General features: G+C 50.3%; 1 protein-coding gene across 1 annotated transcript in view; it reads right to left on the reverse strand.

The window, feature by feature from the left end:
* LOC144487766 (integrin alpha-M-like) overlaps positions 1–21,931 on the reverse strand; it is a gene marked incomplete at its 3' end in the record, with an annotated part of 85,681 nt that extends 63,750 nt beyond the window's left edge. The window contains exons 1-2 of the mRNA XM_078205844.1: positions 21,828–21,931; positions 18,652–18,769 (exon numbers count right to left, since the gene is read on the reverse strand). Of these exons, the coding sequence (XP_078061970.1) occupies positions 18,652–18,769; positions 21,828–21,867 (158 nt within the window). The remainder of the gene's footprint in view (positions 1–18,651; positions 18,770–21,827) is intronic.
* Between the last annotated feature and the right edge of the window lie 2,161 nt (positions 21,932–24,092).

The raw sequence follows: 24,092 nt of genomic DNA on the forward strand, positions 1-24,092 counted from the left end.
AGTCCCCGCTCTGTGGGAGATATCTGTATATTGGTGTCTCTCAGATGCCTCTCTGTGGGAGATATCTGTATATTGGTGACTCTCAGTCCCCGCTCTGTGGGAGATATCTGCATATTGGTGACTCTCAGATCCCTCTTTGTGGGAGATATCTGTATATTGGTGACTCTCAGTCCCCGTTCTGTGGGAGATATCTGCATATTGGTGTCTCTCAGATCCCGCTCTGTGGGAGATATCTGTATATTGGTGACTCTCAGTCCCCGCTCTGTGGGAGATATCTGCATATTGGTGACTCTCAGTCCCCGCTCTGTGGGAGATATCTGCATATTGGTGACTCTCAGTCCCCGCTCTGTGGGAGATATCTGCATATTGGTGACTCTCAGTCCCCGCTCTGTGGGAGATATCTGCATATTGGTGACTCTCAGTTCCCGCTCTGTGGGAGATATCTGTATTTTGGTGTTTCTCAGTCCCCGCTCTGTGGGAGATATCTGCATATTGGTGTTTCTCAGTCCCCGCTCTGTGGGAGATATCTGCATATTGGTGTTTCTCAGTCCCCGCTCTGTGGGAGTTATCTGCATATTGGTGTTTCTCAGTCCCTGCTCTGTGGGAGATATCTGCATATTGGTGTTTCTCAGTCCCCACTCTGTGGGAGATATCTGCATATTGGTGTTTCTCAGTCCCCGCTCTGTGGGAGATATATGCATACTGATGTTTCTCAGTCCCCGCTCTGTGGGAGATATATGCATACTGGTGTTTCTCAGTCCCCGCTCTGTGGGAGATATCTGCATATTGGTGTTTCTCAGTCCCCGCTCTGTGGGAGATATCTGCATATTGGTGTTTCTCAGTCCCCGCTCTGTGGGAGATATCTATATATTGTGTGGAGTTTGCACATTCTCCTCGTGTCTGCGTGGGTTTCCTCCGGGTGCTCCGGTTTCCTCCCACAGTCCAAAGATGTGCGGGTTAGGTTGATTGACCATGCTAAAATTGCCCTTAGTGTCCTGAGATGCATAGGTTAGTGGGTAAATATATGGGGGTGGGGCCTGGGTGGGATTGTGGTCGGTGCAGACTCGATGGGCCAGATGGCCTCTTTCTGTGCTGTAGGGATTCTAAGATATTGGTGTTTCTCAGTCCCCGCTCTGTGGGAGATATCTGTATATTGGTGTCTCTCAGATCCCTCTCTGTGGGAGATATCTGCGTATTGGTGTTTCTCAGTCCCCGCTCTGTGGGAGATATCTGCATATTGGTGACTCTCAGTCCCCGCTCTGTGGGAGATATCTGCATATTGGTGTCTCTCAGTCCCTGTTCTGTGGGAGATGTCTGTATATTGGTGTCTCTCAGTCCCCGCTCTGTGGGAGATATCTGCATATTGGTGTCTCTCAGTCCCCGCTCTGTGGGAGATATCTGCATATTGGTGTTTCTCAGTCCCCGCTCTGTGGGAGATATCTGTATATTGGTGTCTCTCAGATCCCTCTCTGTGGGAGATATCTGTATATTGGTGACTCTCAGTCCCCGCTCTGTGGGAGATATCTGTATATTGGTGACTCTCAGATCCCTCTTTGTGGGAGATATCTGTATATTGGTGACTCTCAGTCCCCGTTCTGTGGGAGATATCTGCATATTGGTGTCTCTCAGATCCCGCTCTGTGGGAGATATCTGTATATTGGTGACTCTCAGTCCCCGCTCTGTGGGAGATATCTGCATATTGGTGACTCTCTGTCCCCGCTCTGTGGGAGATATCTGCATATTGGTGACTCTCAGTCCCCGCTCTGTGGGAGATATCTGCATATTGGTGACTCTCAGTCCCCGCTCTGTGGGAGATATCTGCATATTGGTGACTCTCAGTTCCCGCTCTGTGGGAGATATCTGTATATTGGTGTTTCTCGGTCCCCGCTCTGTGGGGGATATCTGCATATTGGTGTTTCTCAGTTCCCGCTCTGTGGGAGATATCAGTATATTGGTGTTTCTCAGTCCCCGCTCTGTGGGGGATATCTGCATATTGGTGTTTCTCAGTCCCCGCTCTGTGGGAGATATCTGCATATTGGTGACTCTCAGTCCCCGCTCTGTGGGAGATATCTGCATATTAGTGTTTCTCAGTCCCCGCTCTGTGGGAGATATCTGCATATTGGTGTTTCTCAGTCCCCGCTCTGTGGGAGTTATCTGCATATTGGTGTTTCTCAGTCCCTGCTCTGTGGGAGATATCTGCATATTGGTGTTTCTCAGTCCCCGCTCTGTGGGAGATATATGCATACTGATGTTTCTCAGTCCCCGCTCTGTGGGAGATATATGCATACTGGTGTTTCTCAGTCCCCGCTCTGTGGGAGATATCTGCATATTGGTATTTCTCAGTCCCCGCTCTGTGGGAGATATCTGCATATTGGTGTTTCTCAGTCCCCGCTCTGTGGGAGATATCTGCATATTGGTGTTTCTCAGTCCCCGCTCTGTGGGAGATATCTATATATTGTGTGGAGTTTGCACATTCTCCTCGTGTCTGCGTGGGTTTCCTCCGGGTGCTCCGGTTTCCTCCCACAGTCCAAAGATGTGCGGGTTAGGTTGATTGACCATGCTAAAATTGCCCTTAGTGTCCTGGGATGCATAGGTTAGTGGGTAAATATATGGGGGTGGGGCCTGGGTGGGATTGTGGTCGGTGCAGACTCGATGGGCCAGATGGCCTCTTTCTGTGCTGTAGGGATTCTAAGATATTGGTGTTTCTCAGTCCCCGTTCTGTGGGAGATATCTGTATATTGGTGTCTCTCAGATCCCTCTCTGTGGGAGATATCTGCGTATTGGTGTTTCTCAGTCCCCGCTCTGTGGGAGATATCTGCATATTGGTGACTCTCAGTCCCCGCTCTGTGGGAGATATCTGCATATTGGTGTCTCTCAGTCCCCGTTCTGTGGGAGATATCTGTATATTGGTGTCTCTCAGTCCCCGCTCTGTGGGAGATATCTGCATATTGGTGTCTCTCAGTCCCCGCTCTGTGGGAGATATCTGCATATTGGTGTTTCTCAGTCCCCGCTCTGTGGGAGATATCTGTATATTGGTGTCTCTCAGATCCCTCTCTGTGGGAGATATCTGTATATTGGTGACTCTCAGTCCCCGCTCTGTGGGAGATATCTGTATATTGGTGACTCTCAGATCCCTCTTTGTGGGAGATATCTGTATATTGGTGACTCTCAGTCCCCGTTCTGTGGGAGATATCTGCATATTGGTGTCTCTCAGATCCCGCTCTGTGGGAGATATCTGTATATTGGTGACTCTCAGTCCCCGCTCTGTGGGAGATATCTGCATATTGGTGACTCTCAGTCCCCGCTCTGTGGGAGATATCTGCATATTGGTGACTCTCAGTCCCCGCTCTGTGGGAGATATCTGCATATTGGTGACTCTCAGTTCCCGCTCTGTGGGAGATATCTGTATATTGGTGTTTCTCAGTCCCCGCTCTGTGGGGGATATCTGCATATTGGTGTTTCTCAGTCCCCGCTCTGTGGGAGATATCTGCATATTGGTGACTCTCAGTCCCCGCTCTGTGGGAGATATCTGCATATTGGTGTTTCTCAGTCCCCGCTCTGTGGGAGATATCTGCATATTGGTGTTTCTCAGTCCCCGCTCTGTGGGAGTTATCTGCATATTGGTGTTTCTCAGTCCCTGCTCTGTGGGAGATATCTGCATATTGGTGTTTCTCAGTCCCCACTCTGTGGGAGATATCTGCATATTGGTGTTTCTCAGTCCCCGCTCTGTGGGAGATATATGCATACTGATGTTTCTCAGTCCCCGCTCTGTGGGAGATATATGCATACTGGTGTTTCTCAGTCCCCGCTCTGTGGGAGATATCTGCATATTGGTGTTTCTCAGTCCCCGCTCTGTGGGAGATATCTGCATATTGGTGTTTCTCAGTACCCGCTCTGAGGGAGATATATGCATACTGGTGTTTCTCAGTCCCCGCTCTGTGGGAGATATCTATATATTGTGTGGAGTTTGCACATTCTCTTCGTGTCTGCGTGGGTTTCCTCCGGGTGCTCCGGTTTCCTCCCACAGTCCAAAGATGTGCGGGTTAGGTTGATTGACCATGCTAAAATTGCCCTTAGTGTCCTGGGATGCATAGGTTAGTGGGTAAATATATGGGGGTGGGGCCTGGGTGGGATTGTGGTCGGTGCAGACTCGATGGGCCAGATGGCCTCTTTCTGTGCTGTAGGGATTCTAAGATATTGGTGTTTCTCAGTCCCCGCTCTGTGGGAGATATCTGTATATTGGTGTCTCTCAGATCCCTCTCTGTGGGAGATATCTGCGTATTGGTGTTTCTCAGTCCCCGCTCTGTGGGAGATATCTGCATATTGGTGACTCTCAGTCCCCGCTCTGTGGGAGATATCTGCATATTGGTGTCTCTCAGTCCCCGTTCTGTGGGAGATATCTGTATATTGGTGTCTCTCAGTCCCCGCTCTGTGGGAGATATCTGCATATTGGTGTCTCTCAGTCCCCGCTCTGTGGGAGATATCTGCATATTGGTGTTTCTCAGTCCCCGCTCTGTGGGAGATATCTGTATATTGGTGTCTCTCAGATCCCTCTCTGTGGGAGATATCTGTATATTGGTGTTTCTCAGTCCCCGCTCTGTGGGAGATATCTGTATATTGGTGACTCTCAGATCCCTCTTTGTGGCAGATATCTGTATATTGGTGACTCTCAGTCCCCGTTCTGTGGGAGATATCTGCATATTGGTGTCTCTCAGATCCCGCTCTGTGGGAGATATCTGTATATTGGTGACTCTCAGTCCCCGCTCTGTGGGAGATATCTGCATATTGGTGACTCTCAGTCCCCGCTCTGTGGGAGATATCTGCATATTGGTCACTCTCAGTCCCCGCTCTGTGGGAGATATCTGCATATTGGTGACTCTCAGTTCCCGCTCTGTGGGAGATATCTGTATATTGGTGTTTCTCAGTCCCCGCTCTGTGGGGGATATCTGCATATTGGTGTTTCTCAGTCCCCGCTCTGTGGGAGATATCTGCATATTGGTGACTCTCAGTCCCCGCTCTGTGGGAGATATCTGCATATTGGTGTTTCTCAGTCCCCGCTCTGTGGGAGATATCTGCATATTGGTGTTTCTCAGTCCCCGCTCTGTGGGAGTTATCTGCATATTGGTGTTTCTCAGTCCCTGCTCTGTGGGAGATATCTGCATATTGGTGTTTCTCAGTCCCCACTCTGTGGGAGATATCTGCATATTGGTGTTTCTCAGTCCCCGCTCTGTGGGAGATATATGCATACTGATGTTTCTCAGTCCCCGCTCTGTGGGAGATATATGCATACTGGTGTTTCTCAGTCCCCGCTCTGTGGGAGATATCTGCATATTGGTGTTTCTCAGTCCCCGCTCTGTGGGAGATATCTGCATATTGGTGTTTCTCAGTCCCCGCTCTGTGGGAGATATATGCATACTGGTGTTTCTCAGTCCCCGCTCTGTGGGAGATATCTATATATTGTGTGGAGTTTGCACATTCTCCTCGTGTCTGCGTGGGTTTCCTCCGGGTGCTCCGGTTTCCTCCCACAGTCCAAAGATGTGCGGGTTAGGTTGATTGACCATGCTAAAATTGCCCTTAGTGTCCTGGGATGCATAGGTTAGTGGGTAAATATATGGGGGTGGGGCCTGGGTGGGATTGTGGTCGGTGCGGACTCGATGGGCCAGATGGCCTCTTTCTGTGCTAAGATATTGGTGTTTCTCAGTCCCCGCTCTGTGGGAGATATCTGCATATTGGTGTCTCTCAGATCCCGCTCTGTGGGAGATATCTGTATATTGGTGACTCTCAGTCCCCGCTCTGTGGGAGATATCTGCATATTGGTGACTCTCTGTCCCCGCTCTGTGGGAGATATCTGCATATTGGTGACTCTCAGTCCCCGCTCTGTGGGAGATATCTGCATATTGGTGACTCTCAGTCCCCGCTCTGTGGGAGATATCTGCATATTGGTGACTCTCAGTCCCCGCTCTGTGGGAGATATCTGCATATTGGTGACTCTCAGTTCCCGCTCTGTGGGAGATATCTGTATATTGGTGTTTCTCGGTCCCCGCTCTGTGGGGGATATCTGCATATTGGTGTTTCTCAGTTCCCGCTCTGTGGGAGATATCAGTATATTGGTGTTTCTCAGTCCCCGCTCTGTGGGGGATATCTGCATATTGGTGTTTCTCAGTCCCCGCTCTGTGGGAGATATCTGCATATTGGTGACTCTCAGTCCCCGCTCTGTGGGAGATATCTGCATATTAGTGTTTCTCAGTCCCCGCTCTGTGGGAGATATCTGCATATTGGTGTTTCTCAGTCCCCGCTCTGTGGGAGTTATCTGCATATTGGTGTTTCTCAGTCCCTGCTCTGTGGGAGATATCTGCATATTGGTGTTTCTCAGTCCCCGCTCTGTGGGAGATATATGCATACTGATGTTTCTCAGTCCCCGCTCTGTGGGAGATATATGCATACTGGTGTTTCTCAGTCCCCGCTCTGTGGGAGATATCTGCATATTGGTATTTCTCAGTCCCCGCTCTGTGGGAGATATCTGCATATTGGTGTTTCTCAGTCCCCGCTCTGTGGGAGATATCTGCATATTGGTGTTTCTCAGTCCCCGCTCTGTGGGAGATATCTATATATTGTGTGGAGTTTGCACATTCTCCTCGTGTCTGCGTGGGTTTCCTCCGGGTGCTCCGGTTTCCTCCCACAGTCCAAAGATGTGCGGGTTAGGTTGATTGACCATGCTAAAATTGCCCTTAGTGTCCTGGGATGCATAGGTTAGTGGGTAAATATATGGGGGTGGGGCCTGGGTGGGATTGTGGTCGGTGCAGACTCGATGGGCCAGATGGCCTCTTTCTGTGCTGTAGGGATTCTAAGATATTGGTGTTTCTCAGTCCCCGCTCTGTGGGAGATATCTGTATATTGGTGTCTCTCAGATCCCTCTCTGTGGGAGATATCTGCGTATTGGTGTTTCTCAGTCCCCGCTCTGTGGGAGATATCTGCATATTGGTGACTCTCAGTCCCCGCTCTGTGGGAGATATCTGCATATTGGTGTCTCTCAGTCCCCGTTCTGTGGGAGATATCTGTATATTGGTGTCTCTCAGTCCCCGCTCTGTGGGAGATATCTGCATATTGGTGTCTCTCAGTCCCCGCTCTGTGGGAGATATCTGCATATTGGTGTTTCTCAGTCCCCGCTCTGTGGGAGATATCTGTATATTGGTGTCTCTCAGATCCCTCTCTGTGGGAGATATCTGTATATTGGTGACTCTCAGTCCCCGCTCTGTGGGAGATATCTGTATATTGGTGACTCTCAGATCCCTCTTTGTGGGAGATATCTGTATATTGGTGACTCTCAGTCCCCGTTCTGTGGGAGATATCTGCATATTGGTGTCTCTCAGATCCCGCTCTGTGGGAGATATCTGTATATTGGTGACTCTCAGTCCCCGCTCTGTGGGAGATATCTGCATATTGGTGACTCTCAGTCCCCGCTCTGTGGGAGATATCTGCATATTGGTGACTCTCAGTCCCCGCTCTGTGGGAGATATCTGCATATTGGTGACTCTCAGTTCCCGCTCTGTGGGAGATATCTGTATATTGGTGTTTCTCAGTCCCCGCTCTGTGGGGGATATCTGCATATTGGTGTTTCTCAGTCCCCGCTCTGTGGGAGATATCTGCATATTGGTGACTCTCAGTCCCCGCTCTGTGGGAGATATCTGCATATTGGTGTTTCTCAGTCCCCGCTCTGTGGGAGATATCTGCATATTGGTGTTTCTCAGTCCCCGCTCTGTGGGAGTTATCTGCATATTGGTGTTTCTCAGTCCCTGCTCTGTGGGAGATATCTGCATATTGGTGTTTCTCAGTCCCCACTCTGTGGGAGATATCTGCATATTGGTGTTTCTCAGTCCCCGCTCTGTGGGAGATATATGCATACTGATGTTTCTCAGTCCCCGCTCTGTGGGAGATATATGCATACTGGTGTTTCTCAGTCCCCGCTCTGTGGGAGATATCTGCATATTGGTGTTTCTCAGTCCCCGCTCTGTGGGAGATATCTGCATATTGGTGTTTCTCAGTACCCGCTCTGAGGGAGATATATGCATACTGGTGTTTCTCAGTCCCCGCTCTGTGGGAGATATCTATATATTGTGTGGAGTTTGCACATTCTCTTCGTGTCTGCGTGGGTTTCCTCCGGGTGCTCCGGTTTCCTCCCACAGTCCAAAGATGTGCGGGTTAGGTTGATTGACCATGCTAAAATTGCCCTTAGTGTCCTGGGATGCATAGGTTAGTGGGTAAATATATGGGGGTGGGGCCTGGGTGGGATTGTGGTCGGTGCAGACTCGATGGGCCAGATGGCCTCTTTCTGTGCTGTAGGGATTCTAAGATATTGGTGTTTCTCAGTCCCCGCTCTGTGGGAGATATCTGTATATTGGTGTCTCTCAGATCCCTCTCTGTGGGAGATATCTGCGTATTGGTGTTTCTCAGTCCCCGCTCTGTGGGAGATATCTGCATATTGGTGACTCTCAGTCCCCGCTCTGTGGGAGACATCTGCATATTGGTGTCTCTCAGTCCCCGTTCTGTGGGAGATATCTGTATATTGGTGTCTCTCAGTCCCCGCTCTGTGGGAGATATCTGCATATTGGTGTCTCTCAGTCCCCGCTCTGTGGGAGATATCTGCATATTGGTGTTTCTCAGTCCCCGCTCTGTGGGAGATATCTGTATATTGGTGTCTCTCAGATCCCTCTCTGTGGGAGATATCTGTATATTGGTGACTCTCAGTCCCCGCTCTGTGGGAGATATCTGTATATTGGTGACTCTCAGATCCCTCTTTGTGGGAGATATCTGTATATTGGTGACTCTCAGTCCCCGTTCTGTGGGAGATATCTGCATATTGGTGTCTCTCAGATCCCGCTCTGTGGGAGATATCTGTATATTGGTGACTCTCAGTCCCCGCTCTGTGGGAGATATCTGCATATTGGTGACTCTCAGTCCCCGCTCTGTGGGAGATATCTGCATATTGGTGACTCTCAGTCCCCGCTCTGTGGGAGATATCTGCATATTGGTGACTCTCAGTTCCCGCTCTGTGGGAGATATCTGTATATTGGTGTTTCTCAGTCCCCGCTCTGTGGGGGATATCTGCATATTGGTGTTTCTCAGTCCCCGCTCTGTGGGAGATATCTGCATATTGGTGACTCTCAGTCCCCGCTCTGTGGGAGATATCTGCATATTGGTGTTTCTCAGTCCCCGCTCTGTGGGAGATATCTGCATATTGGTGTTTCTCAGTCCCCGCTCTGTGGGAGATATCTGCATATTGGTGTTTCTCAGTCCCTGCTCTGTGGGAGATATCTGCATATTGGTGTTTCTCAGTCCCCACTCTGTGGGAGATATCTGCATATTGGTGTTTCTCAGTCCCCGCTCTGTGGGAGATATATGCATACTGATGTTTCTCAGTCCCCGCTCTGTGGGAGATATATGCATACTGGTGTTTCTCAGTCCCCGCTCTGTGGGAGATATCTGCATATTGGTGTTTCTCAGTCCCCGCTCTGTGGGAGATATCTGCATATTGGTGTTTCTCAGTCCCCGCTCTGTGGGAGATATATGCATACTGGTGTTTCTCAGTCCCCGCTCTGTGGGAGATATCTATATATTGTGTGGAGTTTGCACATTCTCCTCGTGTCTGCGTGGGTTTCCTCCGGGTGCTCCGGTTTCCTCCCACAGTCCAAAGATGTGCGGGTTAGGTTGATTGACCATGCTAAAATTGCCCTTAGTGTCCTGGGATGCATAGGTTAGTGGGTAAATATATGGGGGTGGGGCCTGGGTGGGATTGTGGTCGGTGCAGACTCGATGGGCCAGATGGCCTCTTTCTGTGCTAAGATATTGGTGTTTCTCAGTCCCCGCTCTGTGGGAGATATCTGTATATTGGTGTCTCTCAGATCCCTCTCTGTGGGAGATATCTGCCTATTGGTGTTTCTCAGTCCCCGCTCTGTGGGAGATATCTGCATATTGGTGTTTCTCAGTCCCCGCTCTGTGGGAGATATCTGCATATTGGTGTTTCTCAGTCCCCGCTCTGTGTGAGATATCTGCATATTGGTGTTTCTCAGTCCCCGCTCTGCGGGAGATATCTGCATATTGGTGTTTCTCAGTCCCCGCTCTGTGGGAGATATCTGCATATTGGTGTTTCTCAGTCCCCGCTCTGTGGGAGATATCTGCATATTGGTGTTTCTCAGTCCCCGCTCTGTGGGAGATATCTGCATATTGGTGTTTCTCAGTCCCCGCTCTGTGGGAGATATCTGCATATTGGTGTTTCTCAGTCCCCGCTCTGTGAGAGATATCTGCATATTGGTGTTTCTCAGCCCCCGCTCTGTGGGAGATATCTGCATATTGGTGTTTCTCAGTCCCCGCTCTGTGGGAGATACCTGCATATTGGTGTTTCTCAGTCCCCGCTCTGTGGGAGATATCTGCATATTGGTGTTTCTCAGTCCCCGCTCTGTGGGAGATATCTGCATATTGGTGTTTCTCAGTCCCCACTCTGTGGGGAGATATCTGCATACTGGTGTTTCTCAGTCCCCACTCTGTGGGAGATATCTGCATACTGGTGTTTCTCAGTCCCCGCTCTGTGGGAGATATCTGCATATTGGTGTTTCTCAGTCCCCGCACTGTGGGAGATATCTGCATATTGGTGTTTCTCAGTCCCTGCTCTGTGGGAGATATCTGCATATTGGTGTTTCTCAGTCCCTGCTCTGTGGGAGATATATGCATACTGGTGTTTCTCAGTCCCCGCTCTGTGGGAGATATCTGCATATTGGTGTTTCTCAGTCCCCGCTCTGTGGGAGATATCTGCATACTGGTGTTTCTCAGTCCCCGCTCTGTGGGAGATATCTGCATATTGGTGTTTCTCAGTCCCCGCTCTGTGGGAGATATCTGCATATTGGTGTTTCTCAGTCCCTGCTCTGTGGGAGATATCTGCATATTGGTGTTTCTCAGTCCCTGCTCTGTGGGAGATATATGCATACTGGTGTTTCTCAGTCCCCGCTCTGTGGGAGATATCTGCATATTGGTGTTTCTCAGTCCCCGCTCTCTGGGAGATATCTGCATATTGGTGTTTCTCAGTCCCCGTTCTGTGGGAGATATCTATATATTGGTGTTTCTCAGTCCCCGCTCTGTGGGAGATATCTGCATATTGGTGTTTCTCAGTCCCCGCTCTGTGGGAGATACCTGCATATTGGTGTTTCTCAGTCCCCGCTCTGTGGGAGATATCTGCATATTGGTGTTTCTCAGTCCCCGCTCTGTGGGAGATATCTGCATATTGGTGTTTCTCAGTCCCCGCTCTGTGGGAGATATCTGCATATTGGTGTTTCTCAGTCCCCGCTCTGTGGGAGATATCTGCATATTGGTGTTTCTCAGTCCCCGCTCTGTGGGAGATATCTGCATATTGGTGTTTCTCAGTCCCCGCTCTGTGGGAGACATCTGCATATTGGTGTTTCTCAGTCCCCGCTCTGTGGGAGATATCTGCATATTGGTGTTTCTCAGTCCCCGCTCTGTGGGAGATATCTGCATATTGGTGTTTCTCAGTCCCCGCTCTGTGGGAGATATATGCATACTGATGTTTCTCAGTCCCCGCTCTGTGGGAGATATATGCATACTGGTGTTTCTCAGTCCCCGCTCTGTGGGAGATATCTGCATATTGGTGTTTCTCAGTCCCCGCTCTGTGGGAGATATCTGCATATTGGTGTTTCTCAGTACCCGCTCTGAGGGAGATATATGCATACTGGTGTTTCTCAGTCCCCGCTCTGTGGGAGATATCTATATATTGTGTGGAGTTTGCACATTCTCTTCGTGTCTGCGTGGGTTTCCTCCGGGTGCTCCGGTTTCCTCCCACAGTCCAAAGATGTGCGGGTTAGGTTGATTGACCATGCTAAAATTGCCCTTAGTGTCCTGGGATGCATAGGTTAGTGGGTAAATATATGGGGGTGGGGCCTGGGTGGGATTGTGGTCGGTGCAGACTCGATGGGCCAGATGGCCTCTTTCTGTGCTGTAGGGATTCTAAGATATTGGTGTTTCTCAGTCCCCGCTCTGTGGGAGATATCTGTATATTGGTGTCTCTCAGATCCCTCTCTGTGGGAGATATCTGCGTATTGGTGTTTCTCAGTCCCCGCTCTGTGGGAGATATCTGCATATTGGTGACTCTCAGTCCCCGCTCTGTGGGAGATATCTGCATATTGGTGTCTCTCAGTCCCCGTTCTGTGGGAGATATCTGTATATTGGTGTCTCTCAGTCCCCGCTCTGTGGGAGATATCTGCATATTGGTGTCTCTCAGTCCCCGCTCTGTGGGAGATATCTGCATATTGGTGTTTCTCAGTCCCCGCTCTGTGGGAGATATCTGTATATTGGTGTCTCTCAGATCCCTCTCTGTGGGAGATATCTGTATATTGGTGACTCTCAGTCCCCGCTCTGTGGGAGATATCTGTATATTGGTGACTCTCAGATCCCTCTTTGTGGGAGATATCTGTATATTGGTGACTCTCAGTCCCCGTTCTGTGGGAGATATCTGCATATTGGTGTCTCTCAGATCCCGCTCTGTGGGAGATATCTGTATATTGGTGACTCTCAGTCCCCGCTCTGTGGGAGATATCTGCATATTGGTGACTCTCAGTCCCCGCTCTGTGGGAGATATCTGCATATTGGTGACTCTCAGTCCCCGCTCTGTGGGAGATATCTGCATATTGGTGACTCTCAGTTCCCGCTCTGTGGGAGATATCTGTATATTGGTGTTTCTCAGTCCCCGCTCTGTGGGGGATATCTGCATATTGGTGTTTCTCAGTCCCCGCTCTGTGGGAGATATCTGCATATTGGTGACTCTCAGTCCCCGCTCTGTGGGAGATATCTGCATATTGGTGTTTCTCAGTCCCCGCTCTGTGGGAGATATCTGCATATTGGTGTTTCTCAGTCCCCGCTCTGTGGGAGATATCTGCATATTGGTGTTTCTCAGTCCCTGCTCTGTGGGAGATATCTGCATATTGGTGTTTCTCAGTCCCCACTCTGTGGGAGATATCTGCATATTGGTGTTTCTCAGTCCCCGCTCTGTGGGAGATATATGCATACTGATGTTTCTCAGTCCCCGCTCTGTGGGAGATATATGCATACTGGTGTTTCTCAGTCCCCGCTCTGTGGGAGATATCTGCATATTGGTGTTTCTCAGTCCCCGCTCTGTGGGAGATATCTGCATATTGGTGTTTCTCAGTCCCCGCTCTGTGGGAGATATATGCATACTGGTGTTTCTCAGTCCCCGCTCTGTGGGAGATATCTATATATTGTGTGGAGTTTGCACATTCTCCTCGTGTCTGCGTGGGTTTCCTCCGGGTGCTCCGGTTTCCTCCCACAGTCCAAAGATGTGCGGGTTAGGTTGATTGACCATGCTAAAATTGCCCTTAGTGTCCTGGGATGCATAGGTTAGTGGGTAAATATATGGGGGTGGGGCCTGGGTGGGATTGTGGTCGGTGCAGACTCGATGGGCCAGATGGCCTCTTTCTGTGCTAAGATATTGGTGTTTCTCAGTCCCCGCTCTGTGGGAGATATCTGTATATTGGTGTCTCTCAGATCCCTCTCTGTGGGAGATATCTGCCTATTGGTGTTTCTCAGTCCCCGCTCTGTGGGAGATATCTGCATATTGGTGTTTCTCAGTCCCCGCTCTGTGGGAGATATCTGCATATTGGTGTTTCTCAGTCCCCGCTCTGTGTGAGATATCTGCATATTGGTGTTTCTCAGTCCCCGCTCTGCGGGAGATATCTGCATATTGGTGTTTCTCAGTCCCCGCTCTGTGGGAGATATCTGCATATTGGTGTTTCTCAGTCCCCGCTCTGTGGGAGATATCTGCATATTGGTGTTTCTCAGTCCCCGCTCTGTGGGAGATATCTGCATATTGGTGTTTCTCAGTCCCCGCTCTGTGGGAGATATCTGCATATTGGTGTTTCTCAGTCCCCGCTCTGTGGGAGATATCTGCATATTGGTGTTTCTCAGCCCCCGCTCTGTGGGAGATATCTGCATATTGGTGTTTCTCAGTCCCCGCTCTGTGGGAGATACCTGCATATTGGTGTTTCTCAGTCCCCGCTCTGTGGGAGATATCTGCATATTGGTGTTTCTCAGTCCCCGCTCTGTGGGAGATATCTGCATATTGGTGTTTCTCAGTCCCCACTCTGTGGGGAGATATCTGCATACTGGTGTTTCTCAGTCCCCACTCTGTGGGAGATATCTGCATACTGGTGTTTCTCAGTCCCCGCTCTGTGGGAGATATCTGCATATTGGTGTTTCTCAGTCCCCGCACTGTGGGAGATATCTGCATATTGGTGTTTCTCAGTCCCTGCTCTGTGGGAGATATCTGCATATTGGTGTTTCTCAGTCCCTGCTCTGTGGGAGATATATGCATACTGGTGTTTCTCAGTCCCCGCTCTGTGGGAGATATCTGCATATTGGTGTTTCTCAGTCCCCGCTCTGTGGGAGATATCTGCATACTGGTGTTTCTCAGTCCCCGCTCTGTGGGAGATATCTGCATATTGGTGTTTCTCAGTCCCCGCTCTGTGGGAGATATCTGCATATTGGTGTTTCTCAGTCCCTGCTCTGTGGGAGATATCTGCATATTGGTGTTTCTCAGTCCCTGCTCTGTGGGAGATATATGCATACTGGTGTTTCTCAGTCCCCGCTCTGTGGGAGATATCTGCATATTGGTGTTTCTCAGTCCCCGCTCTCTGGGAGATATCTGCATATTGGTGTTTCTCAGTCCCCGTTCTGTGGGAGATATCTATATATTGGTGTTTCTCAGTCCCCGCTCTGTGGGAGATATCTGCATATTGGTGTTTCTCAGTCCCCGCTCTGTGGGAGATACCTGCATATTGGTGTTTCTCAGTCCCCGCTCTGTGGGAGATATCTGCATATTGGTGTTTCTCAGTCCCCGCTCTGTGGGAGATATCTGCATATTGGTGTTTCTCAGTCCCCGCTCTGTGGGAGATATCTGCATATTGGTGTTTCTCAGTCCCCGCTCTGTGGGAGATATCTGCATATTGGTGTTTCTCAGTCCCCGCTCTGTGGGAGATATCTGCATATTGGTGTTTCTCAGTCCCCGCTCTGTGGGAGACATCTGCATATTGGTGTTTCTCAGTCCCCGCTCTGTGGGAGATATCTGCATATTGGTGTTTCTCAGTCCCCGCTCTGTGGGAGATATCTGCATATTGGTGTTTCTCAGTCCCCGCTCTGTGTGAGATATCTGCATATTGGTGTTTCTCAGTCCCCGCTCTGCGGGAGATATCTGCATATTGGTGTTTCTCAGTCCCCGCTCTGTGGGAGATATCTGCATATTGGTGTTTCTCAGTCCCCGCTCTGTGGGAGATATCTGCATATTGGTGTTTCTCAGTCCCCGCTCTGTGGGAGATATCTGCATATTGGTGTTTCTCAGTCCCCGCTCTGTGGGAGATATCTGCATATTGGTGTTTCTCAGTCCCCGCTCTGTGGGAGATATCTGCATATTGGTGTTTCTCAGCCCCCACTCTGTGGGAGATATCTGCATATTGGTGTTTCTCAGTCCCCGCTCTGTGGGAGATACCTGCATATTGGTGTTTCTCAGTCCCCGCTCTGTGGGAGATATCTGCATATTGGTGTTTCTCAGTCCCCGCTCTGTGGGAGATATCTGCATATTGGTGTTTCTCAGTCCCCACTCTGTGGGGAGATATCTGCATACTGGTGTTTCTCAGTCCCCACTCTGTGGGAGATATCTGCATACTGGTGTTTCTCAGTCCCCGCTCTGTGGGAGATATCTGCATATTGGTGTTTCTCAGTCCCCGCACTGTGGGAGATATCTGCATATTGGTGTTTCTCAGTCCCTGCTCTGTGGGAGATATCTGCATATTGGTGTTTCTCAGTCCCTGCTCTGTGGGAGATATATGCATACTGGTGTTTCTCAGTCCCCGCTCTGTGGGAGATATCTGCATATTGGTGTTTCTCAGTCCCCGCTCTGTGGGAGATATCTGCATACTGGTGTTTCTCAGTCCCCGCTCTGTGGGAGATATCTGCATATTGGTGTTTCTCAGTCCCCGCTCTGTGGGAGATATCTGCATATTGGTGTTTCTCAGTCCCTGCTCTGTGGGAGATATCTGCATATTGGTGTTTCTCAGTCCCTGCTCTGTGGGAGATATATGCATACTGGTGTTTCTCAGTCCCCGCTCTGTGGGAGATATCTGCATATTGGTGTTTCTCAGTCCCCGCTCTCTGGGAGATATCTGCATATTGGTGTTTCTCAGTCCCCGTTCTGTGGGAGATATCTATATATTGGTGTTTCTCAGTCCCCGCTCTGTGGGAGATATCTGCATATTGGTGTTTCTCAGTCCCCGCTCTGTGGGAGATACCTGCATATTGGTGTTTCTCAGTCCCCGCTCTGTGGGAGATATCTGCATATTGGTGTTTCTCAGTCCCCGCTCTGTGGGAGATATCTGCATATTGGTGTTTCTCAGTCCCCGCTCTGTGGGAGATATCTGCATATTGGTGTTTCTCAGTCCCCGCTCTGTGGGAGATATCTGCATATTGGTGTTTCTCAGTCCCCGCTCTGTGGGAGATATCTGCATATTGGTGTTTCTCAGTCCCCGCTCTGTGGGAGACATCTGCATATTGGTGTTTCTCAGTCCCCGCTCTGTGGGAGATATCTGCATATTGGTGTTTCTCAGTCCCCGCTCTGTGGGAGATATCTGCATATTGGTGTTTCTCAGTCCCCGCTCTGTGGGAGATATCTGCATATTGGTGTTTCTCAGTCCCCGCTCTGTGGGAGATATCTGCATATTGGTGTTTCTCAGTCCCCGCTCTGTGGGAGATATCTGCATATTGGTGTTTCTCAGTCCCCGCTCTGTGGGAGATATCTGCATATTGGTGTTTCTCAGTCCCTGCTCTGTGGGAGATATCTGCATACTGGTGTTTCTCAGTCCCCGCTCTGTGGGAGATATCTGCATATTGGTGTTTCTCAGTCCCCGCTCTGTGGGAGATATCTGCATATTGGTGTTTCTCAGTCCCCGCTCTGTGGGAGATATCTGCATATTGGTGTTTCTCAGTCCCCGCTCTGTGGGAGATATCTGCATATTTTTGTTTCTCAGTCCCCGCTCTGTGGGAGATATCTGCATATTGGTGTTTCTCAGTCCCCGCTCTGTGGGAGATATCTGCATATTGGTGTTTCTCAGTCCCTGCTCTGTGGGAGATATCTGCATACTGGTGTTTCTCAGTCCCCGCTCTGTGGGAGATATCTGCATATTGGTTAAAAGCAAATTACAGCGAATGCTGGAATCTGAAACCAAAGAGAAAATGCAAGAAAATCTCAGCAGGTCTGGCAGCATCTGCAAGGAGAGAAAAGAGCTGACGTTTTGAGTCCAGATGACCCTTTGTCAAAGCTTTGGCATGTAACTGTCTAAATGCTTTTTAAAAGACAAAATTGTCCCCACCTCTGGTACTACCTCTGGTAGCTCATTCCAAGCACTCACCACCGTGTGTGTGAAAACATTGCCCCTCTGGATCCTTTTGTATTTCTCCTCTCTCACCTTAAACCTATGCCCTCTAGTTTTAGATTCCCTTACCTTTGGGAAAATATTTTGACTATCTTGCTGATCTCTGCCCCTCATAATTTTATAGGCCTCTGAAAGATCACTCCTCAGCCTCCTACACTCCAGGGAAAGAAGTCCCAGTCTGTCTGCCTCTCTCCTTATAATTCAAACCATCAAGTCCTGGTAGCATCCTAGTAAATCTTTTCTGCATTATTTCTACTTTAATAATATCCTTTCTATAATAGGGCAACCAGAACTGTACACAGTTAACCAAATGTCTTGCACAGCTTCAACAAGATGTCCCAACTCCTGTATTCAATGTTCTGACCAATGAAACCAAGTGTGCCAAATGCCTTCTTCACCACCCTGTCTATCTGTGACTCCACTTTTAAGGAGCTATGAACACGTACCTCTTTGTTCAATAACTCTCCCCAACCCGCTTTCATTAACTGAGTAAGTCCTGCCCTGGTTTGATCTACCAAAACGCATCACCTCACATTTATCTAAATTAAACTCCATCTGCCATTCATCAGCCCACTGGCCCAATTGATCAAGATCCCGTTGCAATCCGAGATAACCTTCTTCACTGTCCACTATGTCACCAATCCTGGTGTCATCTGCAAACTTACTAACCATGCCTCCTAAATTCTCATCTAAATCTTTAATATAAATGACAAATAAAAGAACAGTACAGCACAGGAAACAGGCCCTTCTGCCCTCCAAGTGGACCCAGCACCGATCCCCAAGGCACACCGCTGGTCACAGGCCTCCAGTTTGAAAAACAACCCTGTACAATCACCTTGTGTCTTCTGTCATCAAGCCTATTTTGTATCCAATTGGCTACCTCACCCTGGGTCCAGTGAGATTTAATTTTATCCAACAACTTTTGTGGAATTCATTACCACAGGAAGGAATTGATGCCAAAGCATTGAATGTATTCAAGAGGAAGCTAGATATAGCACTTGGAGAGAATGGGATCAAAATTTATGGGGAGAAAGCAGGATTAGGCTATTGAGTTGGATGATCAGCCATGGTTGTAATGAATGGTGGAGCAGGTTCGAAGGGTCAAATGGCCTCCTCCTGCTCCTATCTTCCATGTTTCTATGTTCTGACTCACCAATTCCTCTTGTTGCTCTGTAACTGAGCCACGCGTTGACCAAAGTGAGAGTCCTGGCTCCCATTGAAGAAAGTTCCTCCTTCCAACTCAATGTTGAAGCTCTCATAGGATTGAATCTCTATGTGAGATAGAAGGTGATATATTAAAGATCCAAGTAGACAGAGCTATCAAGTGATTGATTCGAACGAACACACAGCACAGCAAAACAGGTTAGATTTAAATCGATCTCTCATCTGCAATCCCAAAAGTAAAGTTTATTTATTAGTCACAAATAAGGCTTACATTTTAACACTGCAATGAAGTTACTGTGAAATTCCCCGAGTCGTCACATTCGGCACCTGTTCAGGTCAATGCACCTAACCAGCACGTCTTTCAGACTGTGGGAGGAAACCGGAGCATCCAGAGGAAACCCACGCACACACGGGGAGAACATGCAAACTCCGCACAGACAGTCACCCAAGCCAGGAGTAGAACGCAGGACCCTGGCGCTGTGAGGCAGCAGTGCTAATGAAAGGGAACACATCTCCTTCTGTAATGCCCTGGGAGGTCAGAGCCCTGTTGCCTTGTGATCCTCAAATCAGCTATCAGTACAAAGCAAACTCCCTTGCTTTTTTTAAAGATTATTTATTAGTGTCACAAGTAGACTTACATCTACATAGGGCTATGGGGAGGGAGCGAGGCGCGGGATTAGTTTGGGGATGTGTTTAGGAATGTGAGGAGGTGGGGCAGTGGAGTTAGCTTGCGGATTGATCCAGGGCTATGGGGGCAGAATGGGGCAGGGGGATTAGTTTGGGATTGGTAGAGGGCTTTGGGGAGAGAGTGGGCAGTAGGACTAGTTTGGAGATTGATACAGAGCTACGGGGGCAGAGTGGGGCAGTGGGATTAGCTTGGGGATTCATGGAATGTTTTGGGGACAGAGTGGTGAAGTCGGATCATTTTGGGATAAATACAGGCCTCTGGGAAGAGTGCAGGGCAGTTGGATTAGTTTGGGAATGATATGGGCCTACGGGGAGGGATTGGGGCAATGGGATTTGTTCAGGGCTATGGGATGGGGGTGGGAATTGATGCTATCCTATGGGGATATAGGGACAGTGGGATTAGTTGAGGTTTGAAACAGGGCTATGGGGAGAGAGTGGGTCTGTAGGATTATTTTGGGGATTGATACAGGGCTATGGGGAGAGAGTGGGGCAGTGGGATTAGTTTGAGGATTGATATAGGGCTATTGGGGAGAAGGTGGAGCAATGGGATTAGTTTGCGGATTGACACAATGCTCTGGGGAGGGAGTGGGGCTGTAGGATTAGTTCAGGGATTGATACAGGGCAGTGGGGAGAGAGTGGGGCAGTGGGATTAGTTTGGGGATTGATACAGGGCTATGGGGAGAGAGCGGGGCAGTGGGATTAGTTTGGGGATTGATACAGGACTATGGGGAGAGAGTGGGGCAGTGGGATTAGTTTGGGGATTGATACGGGGCTATGGGGAGAGAGCGGGGCAGTGGGATTAGTTTGGGGATTGATACAGGGCAGTGAGGAGAGAGTGGGGCAGTGGGATTAGTTCAGGGATTGATACAGGGCAGTGGGGAGAGAGTGGGGCAGTGGGATTAGTTCGGGGATTGATACAGGGCAGTGGGGAGAGAGTGGGGCAGTGGGATTAGTTTGGGGATTGATACAGGGCAGTGGGGAGAGAGTGGGGCAGTGGGATTAGTTCAGGGATTGATACAGGGCAGTGGGGAGAGAGTGGGGCAGTGGGATTAGTTCGGGGATTGATACAGGGCAGTGGGGAGAGAGTGGGGCAGTGGGATTAGTTTGGGGATTGATACAGGACTATGGGGGGCCAGTGTGGGGAAATAGGATCAATTAGGGGATTGATACAGGGCTGTGCAGAGAAAACGTGGCAGTGGGATTAGTTTGAGATTTGATACAGGGCTATGGGGAGAGAGTGGGGCAGTGGGATTAGTTTGGGATTGATACAGGGCTATTGGGAGAGAGTGGGGCAGTGGGATTAGTTTGAGATTTGATACAGGGCTATGGGGAGAGAGTGGGGCAGTGGGATTAGTTTGGGATTGATACAGGGCTATTGGGAGAGAGCGGGTAAGAGAGATTCATTTGGGGACTAATACAGGGCTATGCGGAGAGTGGGGCAGAGGGATTAGTTTGGGATTGATACAAGACTGTGGTGAGTGGAACTAGTTGCTTTATTTGATTTTGAGATTGGGGAATTGGGCTCCATTTGAGTCATAGAGGTTTACAGCATGGAAACAGGCCCTTCGGCCCAACTTATCCATGCCACCCTTTTTTTTAAAAACCCCTAAACTAATCCCAATTGCCCGCATTTGGCCCATATCCCTCTATACCCATCGTACCCATGTAACTGTCTAGATGCTTTTCAAAAGACAAAATTGTACCCGCCTCAACTACTACCTCTGGCAGCTTGTTCCAGACACTCACCGCCCTGTGTGTGAAAAAATTGCCCCTACGATCACTTTTGTATCTCTCCCCTCTCACCTTAAACCTATGCCCTCTAGTTTTAAACTTCCCTACCTTTGGGAAAAGATGTTGACTATCTCCCTGATCTATGCCCCTCATTATTTTATAGACCTCTATAAGATCACCTCTGAGCCTCCTACACTCCAGGGAAAAATGTCCCAGTCTCTCCAGCCTCTCTTTATGACTCAATCCATCGAGTCCTGGTAGCATTCCAGTGAGTTTGTGAGACCAATCATCTCATCCCCTACCAAGGAACTCCTGCAGATTTTGATGGCTTTTTCTCTTTTTTCCGTAATCATAGAATCCCTACAGTGCAGAAGGAGGCCATTTGGCCCATTGAGCCTGCACCAGCAACAATCCCACCCGGACCCTATCCCCGAAAATACATGTATCTACCCTGCTAATCCCCCTGACACTAAGGGGCAATTTTGCATGGCCAATCAACCAAACCTGCACATCTTTTGACTGTGGGAGGAAACCGGAACACCCAGAGGAAAACCAGACTGATACAGGGAGAAACTGCAAACTCCACACAGACGAGGCCAGAATTAAACCCGGGTCCCTGGCGCTGTGATGCAACAGTGCTAACTACTGTGCCACCGTGCTTCAGCTTGTATCAAACACTCTCCTCTCTCCACTGAAATGTTCCCATCACATTTAAACATATCTTTCACCAATTGGTCTCTTACTTACCCCAGCAGAGACACAGGAGCAACACTAGAAACCACTGCATCCCCGGTTCGACAGCGACCACGTCTACAGAATTATACAAACACTATCTCTGACTTCCTCATTCGCTGAAAGTGAAATTCGCCGAAAGTGGGCGGCACGGCAGCTCCGTGGTTAGCACTGCTGCTTCACAGCTCCAGGGACCCGGGTTCGATTCCCGGCTTGGGTCACTGTCTGTGTGGAGTTTGCACATTTTCCTCGTGTCTGCGTGGGTTTCCTCCGGGTGCTCCGGTTTCCTCCCACAGTCCAAAGATGTGCGGGTTAGGTTGATTGGCCGTGCTAAAATTGCCCCTTAGTGTCCTGAGATGAGTAGGTTAGAGGGGTTAGCGGGTAAATATGTAGGGATATGGGGATAGGGCCTGAGTGGGATTGTGGTCGGTGCAGACTCGATGGGCCAAATGGCCTCTTTCTGCACTGTAGGGTTTCTATGATTCTATGAAATGTACTCATCTATTAATAACACATCCTCAATACGGTGTGTTTCTCAAAAACAATTTCATTTGAATTTCAGGAAATGTCACAGAAAGGCCAATTTCACACAAACCCAGAGTGTGAGAGAGAGTGTGTGTGTGTGTGTGTGAGAGAGAGGGATAGTGAGTGTGAATCAGGGTACACAGACACACAAACCCAGAGTGTGAGAGAGAGATAGTGAGTGAGAGTCAGGGTACACACACACAAACCCAGAGTGTGTGTGTGAGAGAGAGAAAGTGAGTGTGAATCAGGGTATACACACACAAACCCTGAGTGTGTGTGAGAGAACGAGAGGGAGAGAAAGAGAAAGTGAGTGCGAGTCAGGGGATATACACACACACACACAAACCCAGAGTGTGTGTGTGAGAGAGAGAGATACTGAGTGTGAATCAGGGTACAAACACACACAAACCCAGAGCGTGTGCGCGTGTGTGTATGTGTGTGTATGTGTGTGTGTGTCTGTGCCAGTGAGAGAGAGAGAAAGAGAGAGAGGTAGTGAGTGTGAGTCATGATACACATGCACACAAACCCAGAGTGAGAGAGAGAGAGAGATAGACACTGAGTGCGAGTCAGGGTACACACACAAACCCAGAGTGTGTGGTGTGTGTGTGTGAGAGTCAGGGAAGGGGAGGGGAGGGAAGGGAAGGGAAGGATGCACAGAGTGTGAGAGACAGAAAGAGAGAGAGAGAAAGTGAGTGTGAGTCAGGGTACACACACACACAAACCCAGAGTGTGTGTTTATGTGTGTGTGAGAGTGAGAGAAAGAGGGAGAGAAAGTGAGTGTTAGTATGGGTACATACACACACACACACACACACATACACAAAGCCAGAGTGTGAGAGACAGAGAGAGAGAGAGAGTCAGGGTACACACACGCACACCCAGAATGTGAGAAAGAGAGGGAGAGAGATAGTGAGTGAGAGTTAGGGTACAGAGACAAACCCAGAGTGGGAGAGAGAGAAAGTGAGTGTGTGTTGTGTGCGCGTGTGAGAGCGAGAGATACCGAGTGTGTACAAGGGTACACACACAGGAACAGCGAGAGATACAGCGCGAGAGAGATAGCGTAGGGGCAGGGGGGCAAGTTGGGGCGGGTGGATGGGTGTGGGGGGCCTAGAGGGAGGGGCACAGGGGGGGGCGGGGCGTGAAGGGGGCGCGTGAGGGAAGGGTGCGGGCGAGGGAGGGAGGCGAGCGAGGGAGGGGGGCGAGCGAGGGACGGGGGCGCGCGAGGAACGGGGGCGCGCGAGGAACGGGCAGCGCGCGAGGAACGGGGGCGCGCGAGGAACGGGGGAGCGCGAGGAACGGGCGGCGCGCGAGGGGCGGGGGCGCGCGAGGAACGGGGGGCGCGCGAGGAACGGGGGAGCGCGAGGAACGGGCGGCGCGCGAGGGGCGGGGGCGCGCGAGGAACGGGGGGCGCGCAAGGAACGGGGGCGCGCGAGGAACGGGGGGCGCGCGAGGGACGGGGGGCGCGCGAGGGACGGGGGGCGCGCGAGGGACGGGTTGGCGCGCGAGGGACGGGGGGCGCGCGAGGGACGGGTTGGCGCGCGAGGGACGGGGGCGCGCGAGGGACGGGGGGCGTGCGAGGGACGGGGGGCGCGCGAGGGACGGGGGGCGCGCGAGGGAAGGGGGGCGCGCGAGGGACGGGGGGCGCGCGAGGGACGGGGGGCGCGCGAGGGACGGGGGGCGCGCGAGGGACGGGTTGGGCGCGCGAGGAACGGGGGCGCGCGAGGGACGGGTTGGGCGCGCGGAGGGACGGGGGGC

This window comes from Mustelus asterias, unplaced genomic scaffold (genome assembly GCF_964213995.1).
Source record: "Mustelus asterias unplaced genomic scaffold, sMusAst1.hap1.1 HAP1_SCAFFOLD_1026, whole genome shotgun sequence".
In the NCBI taxonomy this organism is placed as follows: Eukaryota; Metazoa; Chordata; class Chondrichthyes; order Carcharhiniformes; family Triakidae; genus Mustelus; species Mustelus asterias.